The sequence below is a fragment of the Trichechus manatus genome, unplaced genomic scaffold (genome assembly GCF_000243295.1).
Source record: "Trichechus manatus latirostris isolate Lorelei unplaced genomic scaffold, TriManLat1.0 scaffold00120, whole genome shotgun sequence".
NCBI classification, from domain to species: Eukaryota; Metazoa; Chordata; class Mammalia; order Sirenia; family Trichechidae; genus Trichechus; species Trichechus manatus.
In genome coordinates this window covers 1,698,979-1,722,844 of record NW_004444056.1, presented here as the reverse complement: position 1 = coordinate 1,722,844, position 23,866 = coordinate 1,698,979, and the positions used below count along the sequence as shown (strand labels likewise).

General features: G+C 40.6%; 1 protein-coding gene across 2 annotated transcripts in view; it reads right to left on the bottom strand.

The window, feature by feature from the left end:
- CENPP (centromere protein P) overlaps positions 1–23,866 on the bottom strand; it is a 391,733-nt gene that overhangs the window by 339,483 nt on the left and 28,384 nt on the right. For both annotated transcript variants that reach the window (XM_004384245.2, XM_023738608.1), the window contains exons 3-4: positions 11,248–11,336; positions 8–96 (exon numbers count right to left, since the gene is read on the bottom strand). In XM_004384245.2, coding sequence (XP_004384302.1) covers positions 8–96; positions 11,248–11,336 — 178 coding nt within the window. The remainder of the gene's footprint in view (positions 1–7; positions 97–11,247; positions 11,337–23,866) is intronic.

Sequence of the window (23,866 nt, the reverse complement as noted above, 5' to 3'; positions counted from 1 at the left end):
CGCTTACCTAGATACAAATTCACTTAATTCTGAATACTCTGTGGGTTCCATTATTATATTCAGGTCAGTAATAACAGAAGATAAATTCTTCTCATTCTAAAATAAAGGGAAAAAAGTTTATGAATCAGAGCACAATAAACTTTAATAATAAAACAAAAAAACTTCACAATACGCAAAATGAAATGTCACCAAGTAATAGCAATGGGATAACTTAATCAATAAATAATAGTGAAACTCGATTATTTGTTGAAAGAATAAAGTCAGATCCTTGCTCCAAACCAAAAAACAAAATGAACTTCAAATGAAATACTTACTTAAATGTAAGCACTGAAACCACAAACTACTAAGGGAAAATACAGATAAAACATATAACTGATTACTGAGTGAGGAAGAATTTCCTAAGTAAAAAATAGCATAAGAAACAATAAGTAAATATGATTATATAAAAAACTCAAAGTATCTATGTAAAAAAGATCTTGAAATTAAAAGAAAAGCAATAAACTGAGGAAAATATTTTCCATAAACATGGAAAAGAAAATGGCAAAGAATAAAAACTAAAAATTCATAGATGAAATAAATAACAAGTAAATGAAAATAAAACAATAATATGACAATTTTGGCAATAAAATGAGCAAAGATTAAAGAATGTTATGCTTTAAAATTAAGTAAAATTAAAGCCAGATTCAGAAGAGGACCTGATGACAGATAGATCTTGGCTGAAAGCAAAGAATACCAGAAAGATGTTGTCTTAGTCATCTAGAGCTGCTACAACAGAAATATCACAATTGAATGGCTTTCACAAAGAGAAATTTATTTTTTCACAGTCTAATAAGCTACAAGTTCAAATTCAGGGCGTCAGCTCCAGCAGAAGACTTTTTCTCTCTGTTGGTTCTGGAGGAAGGTCCGTCTCATCAATCTTTCCTTGGTCTAGGAGCTTCTCTGTGCAGGAACTTCAGGACCAAAGGACATACTCTGCTCCTGGCACTGCTTTCTTGGTGGTATGAGGTTCCCATCTCTCAGCTGGCTTCTCTCTCTTATATCGCAAAGGAGATTGACTTAAAACATAATCTAATCTTGTAGATTGAGTCCTGCTTCATTAACATAACTGTTACTAATCCCATCTCATCAACATCATACAGACAGGATTTATAACACACAGGAAAATGATATCAGATGACAAAATGGTAGACAATCACACAATACCAGGAATCATGGCCTAGCCAAACTGATACACATATTTTTGAGAGACACAATTCAATCCATGACACGTGTTTACCTGTGTTTTATTGACTACGCAAAGGCATTTGACTGTGTGGATCATAACAAATTATGGACAACATTTTGAAAAATGGGAATTCCAGAACACTTAATTGTGTTCACGTGGAACTTGTACATAAACCAAGTGGCAGTCATTCAAACATAACAAGGGGATACTGCATGATTTAAAGTTGGGAAAGGTGTGCATCAGGGTTGTATCCTTTCACCATACTTATTCAATCTGTATGCCGAGCAAATAATCCAAGAAGCTGGACTATATGAAGAAGATCACGGCATCAGGATTGGAGGAAGTCTCATTAACAACCTGTGATACGCAGATGACACAACCTTGCTTACTGAATGTGAAGAGGACTTGAAGCACTTACTGATGAAGATCAAAGACTACAGCCTTCAGTATGGATTACACCTCAACATAAAGTAAATAAAAATCCTCACAGCTGGACCAATAAGCAACATCATGATAAACAGAGAAAAGACTGAAGTTGTCAAGGATTTCATTTTACTTGGATCCACAGTCAATGCCCATGAAAGCAGCAATCAAGAAAATCAAATGACATATTGCATCAGGCAAATCTGCTGCAAAAGATCTCTTTAAACTGTGGAAAAGCAAAGATGTCACTTTGAGGACTAATGTGCACCTGAACCAAGCCATGATATTTTCAATCATCTCTTATGCATGCAAAAGCTGGACAATGAATAAGGAAGACTGAAGAATTGAAGCCTTTCAATTAGGGTGTTGGCAAAGAATATTGAATATGCCATGGACTACCAGAAAAATGAACAAATCTGTCTTGGAAGAAGTACAGCCAGAATGCTCCTTAGAAGCAAAGATGGCAAGACTACGTCTCACATACTTTGGACATGTTATCAGGAGGGACAGGTCCCTGAAGAAGGATATTGTCATTGTCTGCATTATGTCCGCCAAAAAATATGTGTATCAATTTGGCCAGGCCATGATTCCTGGTACTGTGTGATTTTCCTTTATGTTGTAAACCTGCCTCTATGATGTTAATGAGAGAGGAGGGGTGGCAGTTGTGTTAGCAAGGCAGGACCTGATCTACAAAACTGGATTGTGTCCTGAGGCAATCTCTTGAGATTTAAAAGACAGAGGTGAGCAGAGAGACAGGGGGACCTCATACCGTCAAGAAAGCAGTGCCAGGAGCAGAGCGCGTCCTTTGGACAGGGGTCCCTACGCCAAGAAGCTCCTAGTCTGGGGGAACGCTGAAGAGAAGGCTGACAGAGAGGAAAAGCCTTCCCCTGGAGCTGACACCCTGAAATTGGACTTTTAGCCTACTTTGACTGTGAGGAAATAAACTTCTCTTCATTAAAACCATCCACTTGTGGTATTTCTGTTATAGCACCACTAGATGACTAAGACAGATATCATGTAAGGTAACAGTCAGTGATAAAGAGGAAGACCCTCAACGAGATGGATAGTCAGTGGCTGGAACAATGGGCTCAAACATAGCAAGGATTGTGAAGATGGCACAGGACCACGCAGTGTTTCATTCTGTTGTACACAGGGTCGTTATGAGTCAGAACCGACTCAACAGTACCTAAGAACAACAGCAATGCTTATAAAAATGTAACAAGATTGTACATTCAAGCCTGTTAGTGGGAATATAAATTGGTAAAACCCTTTTGAGGAGCATTTTGGCAATATATACCTTAAAATATTCATATTCTCAACTGCAGCAACTCAACTTCTAAGCATCTATCTTAAAGTAATAAAGGAAGATGAAGATATGAATAAAGATATTCATCCCTGTGCTACTTATAAGAAAAAAACAAAACAATGTATACCTAATAATGAGAATTGTTAAATTAACTGTTAATTTGAGCTGTGAATTCAGGGTTTCTTAAATAGTGTATTTCCATAATATTTGTTCAACTTTTTCTATTCCCATTTTTGAAAAGATCATAATCCATATATTAGCTCTCCATTGCCTGTCTTCCAGCTTTATTATCTTTTTAATTGCTTTTATAGGTGATTTTTCTCACTCCTACTCTCCATAATCTGCTCCTTGCTACTTCTAATGTAGTTTTTAGTACTACAATAATTTTATCATTCCTTTTTTTCTTTTTCTTTTCTCGTAGCTCTCTTTTCCTCTTATTCAATTTCTTTCTTTTTTTTTTAATTTGAGCATAAGGGCAGTTTGTATATAACTTGTTATTGTACTTTCTGGATTAGTTATTCCAAAGTGAATTTATCTGCATTTTTTTATTAATCTTCTTCCTTTCTATGGCAATATTTTTTTACATGCCCCACATGATGTTTAAAGAACTCTATCATTGTCTTAGATACCTAGTGCCACAAATGGGTGGTGTTAAAGAACAGAAACTTATTTTTTCAAGATATGGAGGCTAAAAGTCTGAATATGAGTCTTAGTCTTGTCGATTCCATCCTTGTCAGTTGCCCCAGGTGTTCCTTGGTTCCTTGGTGATCTGTCTTCCCCAGTATGAGTGCCCCTTATCTGCTCTTTCTATAACTCAGAAGTGTTCACCTTTAGAACACACCCTATTCGCATGGTGCATATTATCTAATTAACATAACAAAGAAAACCCTATTTCCAAACAGGATTACATCCACAGGTATAGGGGTTAGAAATTCCAACACATACTTTAGGGGGAACAGAATTTAATCTATAACATCCTACCCTTTGGCCACCTAAAATTAATTTCCTTCCCACATGCATAACACATTCACCTTATTTCATCATCCCAAAAGTCTTAGACCATTCCAGCATCAACTGTAAGTCCAAAATCTCATCTTCTGAATTATGTAAGTCAAGTATGGATAGACTCTGGGTGTGTTCCACCCTGGGGGCAAAAGTCCTTTCCATTTGTGAACCTGTGAAACCTAGAATACAAGTTATCTGCTTCCAAAATACAATGATGGAACAGACATAGAGTAGACATTTCCATTAACAAATGGAATAAATTGGAGGGAAAGAGAGGATCACGAGTACTAAGCAAGTAGAACCCAGTAGAACAAATTTCATTAGTGCTCAAGTCTTGAAAATAATCCTGTTTTCCAGGCACATATGAGCAATGGCCCTGTCCTCTAGACTCTGGGCACTGGCCACACTCTGTGGATTATGGGTAGAGGCCCCTCAGCCATGGACATAAGCCCTGCCTTCCAGGCCCACAGGGACATTAACACCGCTCGTCTAGCTTTTCGTGGTCCCGTTCTCCTGGTCCACATGAGTGGTGACCCCACACCCTCCATTCTCCAGGCTCACTAACATGGCAGCCCAACCTCCTCAACTTTGGGCAACAGCCCCATTTTCATGTCCTGCCTGAATGGGAGCCCCACCCTCTTGAACCAATTAGATTTAGAACACAGCTGATGAATGGATAAACCAAATGTGGTATATCCATTCAATTTTTTAGCCATAAAAAGGAATGAAGTACTGATACATTCTACAACATGGATGAACGTTGAAAACAATATGCTGAATGAAAGAAACCAGTAATAATAAAAGATCATATATTTTGACACAAATGGTGCAATATCCAGAGTAGGGAAATTTATAAAGACAGAGAGTAGAGTAGTGGTTGCTTAGGGCTGTGCTGGGGGTGAGGGTATTAGAGAGTGTACAGGTTTTCTTTTTCAGATGATGTAAATGCTCTAAAATTCATTGTGGTGATGGTTACACAACTATTTGACTATGCTAAAAACTATTGAACTGTACCTTATAAATGAGTGAATCCTATGTTATGTGAATTATATCTCAATAGAGTTGTTACCAAAAAAAAAAAAGGAAGGAAGGAAAAGGAGAGAAGAAAGATTGGGGAGGGGAGGGGAGGAAAAGAGAGGAGAGAAGAGGAAAGGAAAAGGGAGGAGAGGGGAGGGAAGGGGAAGCAAGAGGGGAGAGGAGGAGAGAGGAGAGGAAAGGTGAGGAGAGAAGAGAGGAGGAGGGCAGGGGAGGGGAGGGGAGAGGAGAAGTGGAAGGGAGGGGAGGGCAGCCCATAACCCCTTAGGATAAGCAGGTCACCTTGTCAGATAGCCAGGTCAACATTAAATCCATGAATTTTAATAGTGCGTGCGTGCACTATTAAACCACTAAACGCGCGGTTTGTGGATTCTGTTCAGCCACTGGAAAGCTGACTCTGAAAATATTGTTGCCCAGTCTCTCTCCTGCCTGTTATACTGCTAACCAAGTCTATCCTCCCGAGCTGGTAAACAAGGGAAGGGATCTTAAAAACAACGCAACCTCATGGGCCCTAAAAGAGCCTCAAGCAGCACATTCCTTATTCCACCATGGCCCATTTAATTTAAACATGAAGTTCTTATTCTTCTCTACAGCTTAAGAGACCTCTGGGGAGGGGGTTTCATTAATTTTGTAAAAGTTGTATACTGCTCATGAAGCAGCCTGTTTCAGTGTTTTCCTTCACTTTGTTTCAAATTTAATCATATCAGGCAGCTATTCTTTGAAGCCCTTTGTATGGAATTGTATTATCCTTCATTTAAAAAATTTCCCCAGTTTTTGACCTTCATTGGGCTTCAGGGAGAGAAGTTATGCAAGCACACTTAATCTGCCACTTTCCCCAGAAACTCCCACCTTTTTGGTTTATTATGCTGCCTGGACTATGGAATGGTGATATGTGTTTATTCTGATGTTCTTGCAGCTCCTCATAAATAGTGTTAACAACACCAGAGAGTAAATCTGGGGAACAGAGTCCTATGTCCCAAACTCCTTTGACAACAAAAGCTGTGCAAACATAGGTAATCATTCAGACTCTCTGGGTATATATTTCCCTATAAAATAATAGGGCTTACCTAGATAATATATAAGGTTACTTTTGATTCTAACATTCAATTATTATGATTTTATTACAACAATATTCAGTAAAGTGAGAGAAAGTTTTATTATTTACTTTTTAACTTTCTGACAGCTAATATCTCCCTCTAGTGGAAATTTTCTTTCTAAAAAATATTTTAGAACACAAAGTTGTGATATCTGCACCATTACTATTTTCTATCAGTCTCAACTATGAAAATTCTCTCAGTATGGAAAAGGGTAAAACCATTTTAGAGGACAATTTGGTGCTATCAGTCAGAATTCATATGTACATTTCCTTTGACCTAGTAATTCTACTAGAGATATATTCTAAAGGTATACACACACAAGAGTAGGCCTAGGCTACACTAGGATTTACCATTAAATAATTTTAAGCAACAACAACAAAAAAGATACAATAGTCCTTTGCTCCTTCCCTCTCTAAGCAAGAAAGTCTAGGCATTTCATATATACCTAATTCTTAAAATCTTGCTGACTCAAAAGTTGTCTGTGATTGCTTTCAACATCTTGGTTACAAGTCTTGTCCACAAAAAGAATCATAGAAATGGAAAGGCTCAGAGAGAAAGACAGTGTTCTTAACATAGCCAGGGACAGCACACTCTTACTGCAGCAAATTGCAAGTAAAACTGAGCAGTTCCAAAGCACCTAAATACTTTAAAATGTGAACAATGACAACTCATGTCTCTTCAGAGACTCAGCACTTACTGTGTTCTATGTCTCTCAAAGATTATCAACAGTTGTCTCCTTAAATTTTTTTCATGCATTCCCTAAAACATATGTGACAGAAGCCTGCTAGTAATTCCCAACATTTGTACTTCTCTTTCTTGTCCCAGTTCTTCACTGGGTGCCTGGCTATGCACAATGAAGACTAAATTTCCCGGCCTCCCTTGCATAAGTTATGGCCAAGAGAATGTAATGTAATACAAGAACTCAAGAAGGTGTCCTTCAAAGAAGAGATGGGCTCTTTTTTGCCCATTTCCTGGCGACTTTCCCCATCTCCCCTTTCCTGATGACTGAAATGCTAAAGTAATCATTGCACCATTATTTGATAGAAGAAACAATATATCAGGCAGAGCCTGACAATCACAAAGCCACCACATTAGCCCTTGAAATTTTACCTTACAACTTTAAGTATCAGAGAAATACACTTCTAGTACTTTGCACCACCTTGTTTTTAAGTTTTCTGTCATTTGCAGCTCAACTAATTTTAATTCATTCATCATGTGAGCTAACACAGTATGATGGATCACTTTTGTGTGGCCTTTCTAGCCATGGTTTTCTAACTCCCACCCAAGTGATTGGGCAGAACTATGCAGATATGGTAATTGTGGCCCACCAACGGGACTGGTCAGTTTTGCCATCCCACTGGGCTTAAGGTGAGCCATCGAGAAGCAGGAAAGAAAGGATACCACCGCCACCAAGGAAAAAGAGCCAGCACATCCTTTGGACCCAGGATCCCTGCACTGAGAAGCTCCTAGAGCCAAGAAACTGAGAGAGAGCAAGTTAACACTGAAGGCAGAAAGAGGTGGTGGCAGAGACCCAGCAGCAGGAGACAGTGTGGTGGGCTTCCTAGCCCAAGGACGGAGAAAGCTGAGTGCCTTTGGGCAGAGGCTAAGGGTCAGGGAGAGGCATGCCTGCGAGCATGGCTGGGAAGAGGCTGTCCTGATGGAAGAACTGTATCCTGAGTGTTCTGAGCCTGAACTGTAACTGTTACTTACCTAATAAACTCCATAATCATGAGTATTGTCTGTGAGTTCTGTGTGGCCTCTGCAATGAATTATCGAACCAAGCAGAGAAGTAGAGAGTGCCGTAGGAGGGACGGCTGGTGTCAGAGATGGTAACGATGGCAGAGAGAGGAGGCATGTCTGACCTCCACCTCACAGGAATCAGCCTTGATTCTCCTTCTCCTCTGTGAAGTTAGAGGAAGTCAGACACCTCCTTCATGCCATTTTTATAGCTAATAATATATGCTTTGGTGAGAGGGGGATCAGAATATTAGCTTAGCAAACCTTAATCAGGGCCAATGCCATCACTGCCTGATAGGAGGTAGGGAGCATGGCCAGGACAACAGGGGTGGTGGGTCCGCATTGTGGGGCAGCTGCTGCTTGGTCTTTTTAGCTCTGTGCTGCCTCAGGGAGGCCCTCAGGCCCAGCAAGCTGAGCCTATATGACCTGGAGTTCCCCAGTGACTTAGGCTGGGTTCTCCAGAGAAGCAAAATCAGTGAAGCGTCTACATATATACATAGAAAGAGAGAGAGAGAAATTTATACCAAGGAAATGGCCCACATGGTTGTAGAGGCTGGCAAGTTCCAAGTCCATGGGTCAGGTTGGAGGCTTCTCCTGATTCACGTACCTGCAGGGACTGGTGAACCCAAAATTGGTAGGTCAGACAACAGGCCTCTGGCTCACAGAATGCGGAGGCTGACAAATCCCAAGATCAGGTAAGCTGCTAGCTCAAGTCCCAAGAACAAGAGGCCAGACAAACAGGAGCCAGCTGCAGGAGCCAGAGCAAGAAAAGCCCACAAGCCTTGCCAGAAAGTCCACCTCTATTGGATGCAGGCCACACACCCGAGGCAACTCCCTTTCAACTGACTGGCTGCTCACAGCAGATCCTATCATGGAGGTGATCCTATTATATCAGATCTCATCATGGAGGTGATTACATCTTTATACAATTGCCAAACTACATCATAACTGTCAAATCACTGAGAATCACGGCCCAGCCAAGTTGACACACAACCTTATCGATTATACTCAGTGCCAACTCATACCGGAAATGCCACTGGACAGGTAGTAGCCATTCTTCAGAAGCATATCACATTATCAAAATGTCCTCTAAACCATGACCTCACACTTAATCTGACTCAGGACAGGATTAAACTGCTGTTGAATGTTTCCTTCTCAGGCTAAAGGTAACTGAAGCATACAACTTAAAAACTTGAAGCTAAAATATTGTAATCTATTTTATCTCTCAGGTCACAGCTCCACTAATGAGCACAATGACCAATCTTTTAGACATAACCCATCCTGGAATGTACAACTCCAGTGAGCAGCTCTTTCACCTCAACTTTCTATTTTCAGTTAAATTTGTAGACCAAACTTCCGAAGTATAAGCCTAATTTTTCTCATGGCCTAGCTTCTCTCAATAACCCATGGAGCAACTGTAAAGTAGATGTACATCTATAGCAGAAAAAGCCTGCAAGACCCCAAGGCTGCTGTGAGCAGTTTCCTGGGCAATGTATACAAAGAGAATGCAGATGTTCTTGGTAATGGTATTGGACCCTAAGGCTTAGGACTCCACCAACATGCCACAGGTTGTAGGTATTTGAGCCTTCAGTGTATCACCACTCTGAGTTCAAAATCACATTAGCTACAAAGAAAGAAAATGCAAATGGCCACACTATGCAACCTTTCACAAGTGAGACAACATCCAGGAGCTCCTGGGTCACCCAAAGGCACAGGGTACCTCCTGAAATGACACCAATTCTTTTGCCTCCATGTTCTGTTTTAGTTTTCAGCAGATGAGCCTTAAAGGCATACAGAACAACAGTATCGCCATGGTGACCCTGTATGGCCCCCAGCCTGGTGCCAACTCCTCCAGGGCGACTCATTACACATGTCCCCCACACATAATACTGAACTATGTGTTGTTACCTGTTCAACAGACCTTGGCAATGCCACATTGGGAATTTTCTTAGTCACCCTGGCAATACTGAAGGGTGCTACTCTGAGATGGGGTGCAAGCTGGGAACTCTGTCATCAAATGAGGAGCCTAGATATGCCTCTGCCCTTCTCAGCCTGCCAGGGCGAGTGATAGCAAGTGGGAATACGGACTATAAAGAGGAGAAGCACAAACTCCAAGTCCAGATACCTAGACCACGTAGGTGCTCTTGGCTATTCAGAGGGATGGTTGTCTGATACATAAGGACAAAGGATCCTGCCTCTCTGACATTGACTCCTGTCCCAAACAGAAAGGGACAACTTGAGACTGTTTTTGAGGCTGACAACACAGGTGCCCAGGACGAGGATGAGGAACACTGCCTTTAGCCTCATATCTGCATGTGAAGCTGAACCTGCATGTGAGCAGGGGGCATGTCCCTATCCTAGCTGTGGGGCTGCATGTAACCATCCTGTCTGCTTCGTTTATTTTATGTGGAAGTTTCAGCAAAAGTTGTCTTCCTCCCTCTGTTGTGTCTCAGCAGTGCAGCATCAACTTGCTAGCTACAAGAGCAAGCCACCATAAAGACAGATCCTCCACTGTCAATGCAGCCTGTAGACAGATGTGCCTGGATGACCTCATGAGAGGCCCTAAGCAACAACCACCCAACTGAGCTGCTTCCAGACTCCTGACACACAGAAACTTGGTGAGATAATAAAGGATTTTCATTGTTTTAAACTGCTAAACTTTGGGAAAATTTGTGAAGCAGCAATATACAACTAATATAGCTGGTATTTCAGCTGACTCTCAAAGGTATCCAGGAGTGCTGCCGTAACGTCAAGGGCTAACACTAGGAGCCCAGGACCATCTTACTATCCGTCCTCCAATAAAGTATCTATGACCTCAGCACCAACCCTACCATATGCAGTTGCCGGGTATTGATACTGAAGAACTTTTTGAAATGGTACCTGGCTTAGTTTCCTAGTGCTGATGTAGCACAAACACCACAAGTGGGTGGCTTTAAAGACCATAAATTTATTTTCTCACAGTTCTGTACGCTAAAAGTCCAAATCAGAGTCTTGGCCATGTTGATTTCTTCTGTAAGCGTCTCTACTAATTCTTGGTGTCCATTTGCTCGTAGATGTCGCAGATCGTCACACGTCATCTGTCTTCCCCCGTGTGTGTCTCTATATCTAACTAGCTCTTTTTATAACTCGGATGTGATTAGATTTAGAACCCACATACTTGAGTATGATCTAATTAACATAACAAATAAAACACCATTTGCAAACAGGATTACATCCACAAGTACAAGGACCAGGAATTCAACACATATCTTTGGGGGACACAATTTAACCCAAAACAGTATCACTTTCCATGAACGTACTACAAGGGAGACCTGGCTCATGAACTTCCCAGCTATGCTGCTGCTGGAGGCTGGGGTATGGGAATTATTTATTTCACAGCAGAACAATCATTGTTATCTCAACATACTCCTTTAATTTACCTGAATTTCCAGAATCTGAAATTCAAGTTGAAATGTAACCATGTGGCAACTTCCTGATAATCTGTGTCTCTGTAGAACTTTCTTTATATCTGTAAACAAGAAAAGCAAATATTTTGGTTGTAAATAATAATTTTCTTCAAATATCTATTATTTAATTTTCTGTGAATATTTATAATACATGTGGGTATATATTTGAGAATGTATGTTAGTATTTGCATTGAAAAAGTATGGAAGAAGGTGTACCAAACTGACACTTTCACAAAATAAGATGAAAGATAACTTGTACGTTCTACTTCTCAATTATATCAAGGTAACTAACAGAACAACATGAGTATAGTCCTAGCCACATTTGAATCAGGTTAACTATTAAATGTTTTGCATTTTTTCAATATTAATGTTACTGGTTAAAGAAAGTATATTCAATCCATGTGTTTACCTCTGCTATCTCTCAAAACTCTACTAAAATGATAAAGAAAGTATACTTTGATACAACAAACATGCACTTAAATGCATAAAATATCCCAATCTTAACTATAACCCACTGGTGGTGAGTCGATTCCAACTTGAAGCAACTCTACAGGACAGAATAGAACTGCCCCAAAGGGTTCCCAAAGCTGCAATTCTTTATGGAAGCAGACTGCCACATCTTTCTCCAGTGGAGCAGTTGGTAGGTTTGAATCACTGACCTTTACTATACAGCTCAATAATTTTTTTACATATATGTAACAACCACACAGATCAAGATACAGAAATTTCATAGTAGTCCAAAAGGTTCTATCATGCCCTTTCTCAAGCCATTCCCTATCTCTAAGAGGTAATCATTATTCTGACTTAATTATTATCTAGTTTTGCTAATGAACGTGTTTTTTAGAAAGGCACAAATCTACAAAGATAAAGAGAACAGGAACGATGAGAGCAACTTAATTTTGGAAGCTGGAAATCAAATGGATGAGCTAGATATCACAAAGACAAGTGGAACTGACCTGGCAAACCCAGGAAAATCAAAACCTAAACCAACAATGGGGAAAGCCCAGAAGCAAGCCAATTTGTACAGCAGAATACCAGAAAGGCATTTTGAATTGGCAGCACCAAGTATCTCCACAGATAGGGGTCAAAATAGGAACACCGGTTAAAGATCTGTTTAAGAAAAAAGTTTAACTTCCAAGAGAAAATCACCAAATCAATACCATTTACAAATAGCCCCCAAGAAGATAAAAAAGTTAGGAATAAATCTAACCAGAGACGTAAAACACCTATACAATGAAAACTACAAGACACTACTGCAAGAAAACAAAAGAGATCTGCGTAAGTGGAAAAACATACCTTGCTCATGGATAGGTAGACTCAACATTGTGAAAATGTCAGTTCTAACCAAAGCGATGTACAGATACACTGGAACCCCGATCCAAATTCCAACGGCACTTTTTAATGAGGTGGAGAAGCAAATCACCAACTTCATATGGAAAGGGAAGAGGCCCCGAATAAGTAAAGTATTACTCAAGAAGAAGAACAAAGTGGGAGGCCTCACACTACCTGATTTTAGAACCTATTATACTGCCATGGTAGTCAAAACAGCCTGGTATTGGTACAATAACACACATACATAGACCGATGGAACAGAATTGAGAATCCAGCCATAAATTCATCCACCTATGAGCAGCTGATATTTGACAAAGGACCAAAGTCCGTTAACTGGGGAAAAGACAGTCTGTTTAACAAATAGTGCTGGCGTAACTGGATATTCATCTGTAAAAAACTGAAACAACACCCATACCTTACACCATGCACAAAAACTAACTCAAAATGGATCAAAGACTTAAATATAAAATCAAACAGGATAAAGATCATGGAAGAAAAAATAGAGAAACGCTAGGAGCTTTAATACGTGGCAAAAACACGATCTGAACCGGAAGTAACAATGCTCAAGCACCAGAAGATAGACTAGATAAACGGGGGCTCCTAAAAGTCAAATACTTACGCTCATCGAAAGACTTCACCAAAAGAGTCAAAAGACAACCTACAGACTGGGAAAAAAAATTTGGCTATGACAAATCCAATCAGTGTCTAATCTCTAAAATCTACAAGATACTGCAACTCCTCAACAACAAAAAGACAAATAACCCAATTAAAAAATGGGCAAAGGATATGAACAGACACTTGGCCAAAGAAGACATTCAAGCGACTAACAGACACATGAAGAAATGCTCACGATCATTAGCCATTAGAGAAAAGGAAATCAAAACTACAGTGAGATACCATCTCACCCCAATAAAGCTAGCATTCATCCAAAAAACATAAAATAATAAATGCTGGAGAGGTTATGGAGAGACTGGAACACTTACACACTGCTGGTGGGAATGTAAAATGGTACAACCACTTTGGAAATCAATTTGGCACTTCCTTAAAAAGCCTGAAATAGAAGTACCATGCGATCTAGCAATCCCGCTCCTTGGAATATAACCTAGAGAAATAAGAGCCGTCACACGAATAGATATACGCACACCTGTGTTCACTGGAACACTGTTCATGATAGTAAAAAGATGGAAACAACCTAAGTGGCCATCAACAGACGAACGGATAAACAAACTATGGTATCTTCACACTATGGAATACTATGCAATGATAAAGAACAATGATGAATCTGTGAAACATAACATGGAGGAATCTGGAGGGCATTATGCTGAGTGAATTTAGTCAGTCACAGAAGGACAAATATTGTATAAGACCACTATTATAAGAACCAAAGAAAAGGTTTAAACACAGAAGAAAACATTCTTTGATGGTGACGAGGATGGGGAGGGAGGGTGAGGGTTATTCACTACCTAGATAGTAGACAAGAATTATCTTAGGTGAAGGGAAGGAAAACACACTACAGGGGAAGTCAGCACAACTGGACTAAACCAAAGCTAAGAAGTTTCTTGAATACAATCAAACACTTCGAGGGACAGAGTTGCAGGGGTGGGGATCTGGTGACCATGCTTTCAGGGGACATCTACGTCAACTGGCATAACAAAGCTTATTAAGAAAATGTTCTGCATCCTACTTTGATGCGTGGTGTCTGGGGTCTTAAAAGCTAGCAAGCAGCCATCTAAGATGCATCAATTGGTCCCAACCACCTGGAGTAAAGGAGAATGAAGAACACCAAAGACACAAGGGAAGTATTAGCCCAAGAGACAGAAAGGGCCACACAGACCAGAGACTTCATCAGCCTGAGACCAGAAGAACTGGATGGTGCCCAGCTACCACCAATGACTGCCTGACAGGGAACACAACAGAGAGTCCCTGATGGAGCGAGCGAAGGGTGAGATGCAGAACTCAATTTCTAGTAAAAAGACCAGACTTAATGTTCTGACTGAGACTGGGGGAGCCCCAGAGAGCATGGCCCCTGGACTCTCTGTCAACCCAGAACTAAAACAATTCCCGAGGCCAACTCTTCAGACAAAGATTGGACTGGACGGTGGGACATAAAATGATACTTGTGAAGAGTGTGCTTCTTAGCTCAAGTAGATTCATGAGACTAAATGGGCAGCTTCTGTCCGGAGGTGAGACGAGAAGGCGGGGAAGGTTGGGAGCTAGCTGAATGGACACGGGAGATCAAGAGTGGGAAGGAGGAGTCTGCTGGCACAGTATAGGGAGAGCAATTAGGGTCACATAACAATATATGTATAAATTTTTGTATGAGAAACTAACTTGAAATGTAAACTTTCACTTAAACTACAACAATAAAAAAAAATTTCAACAAGAGTAAAAAGACAATCTACAGACTGGGAAAAAAATTTTGGCTCTTACAAATCCAACAAAGGTCTAATCTCTAAAATCTACAGGAAAATCCAACACCTCTACAACAAAAAGACAAATAACCCAACTAAAAAATAGGCAAAGGAAATTAACAAACACTTCACCAAAGAAGACATTGAAGCGGCTAACAGACACAAAAGGAAATGCTCCGGATCACTAGCCATTAGAGAAATGCAAATCAAAACCACAATGAGATACCATCTCACTCTGGCATCACTGGCACGAATCAAAAAAACAGAAAGTAACAAATGTTGGAGAGAGGCTGCGAGGAGATTGGAACGCTCATGCACTGCTGGTGGGAATGCAAAATGGAACAACCATTTTGGAAAATGTTATGGTGCTTCCTTAGAAAGCTAGAAATAGAAATACCATACGAGCCAGCAATCCTACTCCTAGGAATATATCCTAGAGAAATAAGAGCCGTCACACAAATAGACACACGCATATCCATGTTCATTGCAGCATTGTTCACAATAGCAAAAAGATGGAAACAACCTAGATGCCCATCAACAGATGACTGGATAAACAAACTATGGTACATACACACGATGGAGTACTATGCAACAATAAAGAACAATGACGAATCTGCGAAGCATCTCACAACACGGATGAATCTGGAGGGCATTATGCTGAGTGAAATAAGTCAATCACAAAAGGACAAATATATGAGACGACTACTATAAAAACTCATGAATAGGTTTACACACAAAAATAAACAATCTTTGATGTTTACAAAGGAGGGGAGGGGAGGGGGTAGAAAAGCACTAAATAGACAATAGTTAAGTGGTAGCTTTGGTGAAGCGTAAGACAGTACACAGTACTGGGGAAGCCAGCACAACTTGTTCAGGGTAAGGTCATGGAAGCTCCATGGACAAATCCAAACTCCAAGGGACTGAATTACTGGGCTGAGGGCTGTGGGGACCATGATCTCAGAGAACATCTAGCTCAACTGGCATAACACAGTTTATAAAAGAAAACGTTCTACACTCTACTTTGGTGAGTAGCGTCTGGAATCTTAAAAGCCCATGAGTGGTCATCTAAGATACACCACAGGTCTCACCCCCTCAGGAGCAAGTGAAAATGAAGACAACTAAAGATATAAGGGAAAGATTAGTCCAAAGGACTAATAGGTCACAACTACCACGGCCTCCACCAGACTGAGTCCAGTACAACTAAATGATGCCTGGTTACCACCACTGACTGCTCTGACAGGGATCACAATACAAGGTCCCAGACAGAGCTAGAGAAAAATGGAGAACAAAATTCTAACTCAAAAAAAAAGAACCAGACTTACTGGCCTGACAGAGACTGGAGAAACCCTAAGAATACAGCCCACGGACACCCTTTTAGCTCAGTAATGAAGTCACTCCTGAGATTCACCTTTTAACCAAAGATTAGACAGGCCCATAGGGCAAAACAAGACTAAATGGGCACACCAACCCGGGGGCAAGGACTAGAAGGCAGGAGGGGACAGGAAAGTTGGTAATAGGGATCCAAGGTTGAGAAGGGAGAGTGTTGGCATGTCATGGGGTTGGTAACCAATGTCATAAAACATTATGTGTACTGTTTAATGAGAAGCTGGCTTGTTCTGTAAACCTTCATCTAAAGTACATTAAAAACAAAACAAAACAACCACAGACTGTGAATTAAAGAATCTTCACATGCTTTGCTATTACCTAAGACTGGAGGTCTCAAATGGAAGATGGGGTAATTTTGCCTCCCAGGGCATATTTGGCAATACCTGACGACACTTTTCGTTTTAACAGCTCGGATGGGAGCAGGGGCAATACTAGTGGCATAGGGATGCTGCTAAACATTCTACAAACACACATGAGAGCCCCTTACAAAGGAATTATCAATAGTCCTAAGATTGAGAAACTCTGACCTAAGGAAATAGCATAGTAAAAGTGGAGTTCAGCAAAAATGCTTCATGGTATTACCTATAACAGCAGAAAAAAAAATTGGCCATGATATTCAAGGTAATTTTAAGAATATTGTCAAAGATGCTTCCAACACATTTCCTAGGTGCCAATGACACAATCCTGGCATGACACAATCCTGGCAAGACTACAAAGGCAACACATGGATAGGAACTAAACTCTTAAAGCTCTTGAATGCCTCCATATGGGCTAAGTGAGTAACTTCTGGTTATTGTTGCTTATTTTTAGGATAGACTGAAACATTTCCTTGGTGGAGAACTACAGTTGTAATGATAAAAATAATATTAACTGTTTGATTTGTATTCCTGATGTAACGAATCCTATGCAGAAAAAAGTTTAACACAGCAGACCTGACACTGCTGTCCCTAGAAAGGCCTTCTTGCAAGGCTGGCCCTTCATTGGTGGCTGGGAACTTAGATTTCAGGAGAGTTTTCACCATTCCTAGAACTGATAAGGGTGACTTACTGTGCTTAAACTGTTTGTATAAATAATATGGTTTATGCTGTATACCTGCTTCCTTCTGGAAATCTGGAATTTTGATACATGCTAGGCAAAGGTTACTTTTATGACTAGCCCTCCCACCAAAAGTGTGGATGCTGAGACTCTGATGAGCTTCCATGTAGACAGCATTACAAATATGTTGTCACAACTCATTGCTGGAGGAATTAAGTGCATCCTATGTGACTTCACTAGGAGAGGACACTTGGTAGCTTGTGCTTGGCTTCCTCTCAACTTCACCCCGTGTGCCTTTTCCCTTTGCTGATTTTGTTTTATATCTTTTCACTGTAATAACCATGAGTACAATTATATACTGAGTCCTAGGGGTGCTCTTAGGAACCCTCAACACAAATTAGACCTTATCTCTCTAGTAACAAGGATACACATTTCACTGTTACCATTATTAAAGAACTCTAAAGAGCTTTATCTTGTATTCACGAACTCCACTGTCCTTATGCACAAACTTAAGGAAAAACAAAGAAAACTAATGGAATTCAAAGACTGTAATTTCAAAACTGAAAACCGTTGTAGTTCCAATGCCACAAGTATTGCCATTAACCTTGATGGCAATAAAAGCAATGGCATCTAAGATTCACAAGTTATCTCTAAGTTACTTAAAGACTACCTCGTGCATTTGAGGATTACACCCAATTCTAGATTCTACCCTATTAAAAGCAAAAGCAGGGGACTCATACAATATCACCATCTTTATCACTGACAGTAGTAAAATTCCAAGATGTTGATCTTTCTATTCATATTTCCCAACTAAAATAACATACATCACTTTCTCCTAATTACTGGACATCCATTCCATTGGGATACCTCAAACATAGGATTTTTAGCAATTCTCCAGTAGCTGCTAACTATACAAGTAGACAGCTTCCACCCAAGATGATGTAAAAAGGTTAGTTTTCAGATTCTTTAGCATTCAACTAATACCTTGCATACTCTGACATCCTCTATTAACTACCTAAAAAGATTTCTCAATATGATCGCCCTCATATTCATTCTGTTAATTTTAACTCCCTCTGGTCTTACGACATTTAAGAAATGCAAAATTCTCTGGTGTTGTATTTTTAGACCAGGGGTAGACAAACCTTTTCTGTAAAGTGCCAGACAGTACATATTTTAAGCTTTGAGAACCACATGTTGATCTCTGTCACATATTCTTGCTTTCTAAAAAAAAAAACAAACTTTCAAACATAAAGATCATAAAGAAGACCTAAATAAATGGAGCGACATCCCACGTTCATGGATTGGAAGAGTTAATATTAAGATGAAAATACTATCCAAAGCAACCTATAGATTCAATGCAATCCCTAACAAAATCCCAACAGCATTATTTGAAAAAATGTAAAAATCCACAATAAAATTATGTGAAATTTCAAGAGACCCAGAATAGCCAAAACAACCTTGAAAAAGAAAAAAGAAAGAAGACTCATACTTCCTGATTTCAAATCATCCTACAAAGCTAGAGTAACAGAAATAGTGTAGAACAGGCATAAGGAGAGACATATAGACTAAAAGAATAGAACGGAGAGCTCAAAAATAAACTCTTAAACATCTCTGGTCAACTGATTTTTTACAAGAGTGCCAATACCATTCAATATAGAAAGAATAGTCTGTTCAACAAATGGCGCTGGGAAAACTGTACAGCCACGTGCAAAGGACGTTATTGTTGTTGTTAGATGCCGTCGAGTCAGTTCCAACTCATAGTAACGCTATGTACAACAGAACGAAACTTGGATCTTACTTTACACTATATACAAAAATTAACACAAAATGGATGAAAGATACAAATTTAAGAGATAAAACTATAAAACTCTAAGAAAAAAACATAGGGTAAATCTGAATGCCCTTAGATTTGGCAACTTATTTTTATATATGACACCAAAAGCACAGGCAACAACAACAAAAATAGATATATTACACTTCACCAAAATTAAAAACTTTTGAAAAAAATTAAAAACTCTTGTGCATCAAAGGATATTATCAAGAGAGTGAAAAGACAACTCACAAAATGGGTGAAAATACTTGCAAATCATATATCTGATAAGGGTTTAATACATAAAGAACTCCTACAACTCAATGACAAAAAAGTGAACGATCCAACTTAAAAATGGGCATTACCGCAAAGACATATAAATAGTAAGAAGTGCATGAAAAGAAGATCAACATCATTAGTCATTAACCAAACCAAAACCAAACCTACTGCCACTGAGTCGATCCTGACTCATAGTGACCCCACAGGGTTTCCGAGACTATAAATCTTTACTGAAGCAGACTGCCATATCTTTCTCCCATGGAGTGGCAGGTGGGTTCAAACAGCCAACTTTTGGTTAGCGCCCAAGCACTTTAACCACTGCATCACCAGGGCGCCTTCATTAGTCATTAGGGAAGTGCACATCAAAACAACGAGACACCACTTCACACCTACTCAGATGGCTACAATTAATTCAGAAAAAAAAAGAAACAAAATAATAAGCATTGGTGAAGATGTTGTCATGGATTGAATTACGTCCTCCAAAAAATGTGTGTATCAGCTTGGCTGGGCGATGATTCCCGGTATTGTGTGATTTTCCTATATATTGTAAATCCTGCCTCTATAATGGGCAGCAGTTGTGTTAGTGAGGCAGGACTCAATCTACAAGATTGGATTGTGTCCTGAGGCAATCTCTTGAGATATAAAAGACAGAAGTGAGCAAAGAGATGGGGATGGGGGGCGGGGCTCATACCACCAAGAAAGCAGTGCCAGGAGCAGAGCGGGTCCTTTGGACCCGGGGTCCCCACGTGGAGAAGCTCCTAGTCCGGGGGAACATTAATGACAAGGCCGACAGAGAGAGAAAGCCTTCCCCTGGAGCTGATGCCCTGAATTTGGACTTTTAGCTTACTTTACTGTGAAGAAATAAATTTCTCTTTGCTAAAGCTATCCACTTGTGGTATTTCTATTGTAGCAGCACTAGATGACTAAGAGAGAATTTGGTACCCAGAGTCGGGTGCTGCTCTAACAGATACCTAAAATGTGGAAGTGGTTTTGAAAATGTGAATGGAGAGAAGCGGCAGCGGCAGAGAACCAACAGCAGCAGAACCAGGAGACCAGCACAAGACGGCGCTGGAGCCGACCCATGGAGTGAAGAGAGCTGAGTGCCTGTGCGCAGGAGGCTTCCTGGCGGAGTAGGGTGCCTCCGGACACTTACCGGTGAAGCTACAGAGCTTTGGACTACTTGCCCCAGCAGGGCAGATGCAGCTGTGAGGCCCGAGGTCTGAGAAGCTAAGAAACCAGGAAACAAGCTGAAGAGACAAGGGACACAAGAAGCCAAGCTGCCTCAGTCTCAAAAGGTATGGCCATAACCTCAGGGGTTTCAAAGGGTGGAGCCGTGGCCTCTGGTAATTCTAAGGGTGGAGTCGCCACTCAGACTGGGAGAAAGTTGCGCCTAAAGCCAAGGGAACAGAGTGGCTGTCCCACTGGGCCTGGAAGGCAAAGCTGAAGCCCAGGGACAAGGGGCCTCCACTCAGAATCCAGAGGCTGTGGTCAATACCTAGAGTCTGGAGGGCAGGGCTATTGTATAAATGGTATCAGAGAACAGAAGATTATTTTCAAAGCCTTGAGGGCTAATGTAATGTGTTCTGCTGACTTGCTTGGTGCCTGTTACCCCTTCTTTACCATCAGTTTCTCCCATTTGTAATGGAAATGTCTAGCTTGTGCCTGTTCTGCCATTGTACCTTTGGAAGCAGGTAACTTGTATTCTAGATTTCACAGATGAAGAGGAATTTTTGGATTTTGGACTTGGAGTTAAGACTTTTGCTATGATATGATGGGGTGAATATGTTTTGCATGTTGCAAGGATGTGATTTTTTGGAGCCAAAGGGTAGAATGTCATGGATTGAATTATGTCTCCCAAAAAATGTGTGTATCACAGTTTGTGGAGACAATGTTCTACATTCTACCTTGGTGAGTAGCGTCTGGGGTCTTAGAAGCCTGTGAGCAGCCATCTAGGATACTCCATTGGTCTCATCCCTTCGGGAGCAAGGGAGAATGAAGAGAACAGGATACAGGGAAAAGATTGGTCCCAAGGACTAATGGACCACAGCTACCAGGGCCTCCACCAGACTGAGTCCAGTACAGCACTCACTGCTCTGACAGGGATCACAACAGAGGGTTCTGGACAGAGCTGGAGAGGATGTAGAGCAAAATTCTAACTCATAAAAAAAAAGACCAGATTTACTGGCCTAAAGGAGACTGGAGAAACCCCAAGAGTATGGCCCTCAGACACCGTTTTCGCTCAGTGGTAAAGTCATTTCCGAGGTTCACCATTCAGCCGGGGAGTGGACAGCCCATAAAACCAAATGGGACTGATGGGGCACAGCAGTCCAGGGACAAGGGCCAGAAGGCAGAGGGGGACAGGAAAGCTGGTGATAGGGTACCCAAGGTTGAGTAAGGATAGTGTTGATGTGTTGTGAGGTTGTTAACCATTGTCATAGGGCAACATGTTCACTAACTGTTAAATGAGAGACTATTTTGTTCTGTAAGCCCTCATCTAGAGTGAGAATAGCAGCACAATTGGAAGAGTGCAGTCAATGTCACTGAACTGTGCATGTAGAAATTTTTGAAATGGTGTATCTTTGGCTATGTATATTTTCACCAAAAGAAAAAAAAAAGGTCGAGAAGGGAGAGGGTTGACATGTTGTGGGGTTGTTAACCAATGTCATAAAACAATATGTGTACTACTGTTTCATGAGAAACTATTTGTTCTGTAAGCCTTCACCTGAAGTACAATAAATAAATAAATGTGTGTATCACCTTAGCTGGGCCATGATTCCTGGTATTGTGTGATTTTCCTATATGTTATAAATCCTGCCTCTATAATGTTAATGAGGAAGGTTGGGCGGCAGTTGTGTTAGTGAGGCAGGACTCAATCTACAAGACTGGATTGTGTCCTGAGGCAATCTCTTGAGATATAAAAGACAGAAGTGAGCAGAGAGACAGGGGGGACCTCATACCACCAAGAAAGCAGTGATAGGAGCAGAGTGTGTCCTTTGGACCCGGGATTCCCACGCAGAGAAGCTCCTAGTCTGGGGGAACGTTGATGAGAAGGCCGACAGAGAGAGAAAGCCTTTCCCTGGAGCTGACGCCCTGAATTTGGACTTTCAGCCTACTTTACCGTGAAGAAATAAATTTCTCTTCGTTAGAGCCATCCACTTGTGCTATTTCTGTTGTAGCAGCACTAGATGACTAAGACAGATGTGGAGAAATTGTAACCCTCTTCCAATGCTGGTGGGAATGTAAAATGGTGTGGCATCTGTCAAAAATGGTTTGGGGGCTCCTCAAAAAGTTAAACACAGAATTGCCATAAAAGAAACCCAAAACCATCATGGGACATTCCAGTTAATTGGCCTAATAACATGTTTAGTACTTCTGTTCTACCTTCTAGTTCATTGCACAGTACCTGAGGTCTTAAAAGCTTGCTAGCAACCATCCAAGTCACTACAGCTACTCTCTATTCACCTGGAGGAACAGAGGAAGAAGAAGAGTCAGGAACAGGAGGAGGATATGGAAAGTGTGGCTAATCGCTTTCATGAACAACTACCTCCTTTGCGGTGAGACCAGAAGAACTGGATGGTGCCTGGCTACCATCACTGAACATTTTGATCAAATATTCTATAGAAGAATCCTGATCAAAAGGGGGAAAATGGAGAACAGATTTTAAAATTCTCATAGACTCTAGACTTTCTGGAGCCATGGAGGGTGGATGAACCCCTGAAACTATTGCCCTGAGATCATCTTTAAACTTTAAACCAAAAATAACCCCTGAAGTCATCTAAAAATCGAGCAATAGTTTAGCTTAACTAGTTTAAAAAAAGTCTGCCTTGAGCATTGTAGTCTTTTAAGAATTATCTATATGGGATCAAACTGACAACAGCAACTCAAAAGATTAGATAGGAATCTTAGAGGAAGTGAGTTTAGCTTAATGATGGAGGAACAACTCAAAAAAACCAAACCTACTGCCACTGAGGCGATTTCGACTCGTAGCAAACCCATAGAGTTTCCGGGGCTGTAAATCTCTACAGAAGCAGACTGCCACATCTTTCTCAACTCAGAAAAGGAGGGTGAGAGCGGTAGCAAAACTCAAAGAATGTAATCATTGTCACTAAATTGTATGTGTAGGAACTATTGAATCAGTGTATGTTTTGCTGTGAATATTCTCAACAAAAACAACAAAATAAATAAAAGTTAGGAAAAAAGAAACCCTGAAACCAAGTCTGTTGCCGATGAGTCAGTTCTTTTAGGAGGTTCCTTGCCTCCTTTCTCTCTGTTTCTTCTCTCTTCTGCTTCTGTCTGCTTCCTATCTTCCTGCTTCTTTCTGTCTGAAAAATCTCGTGGT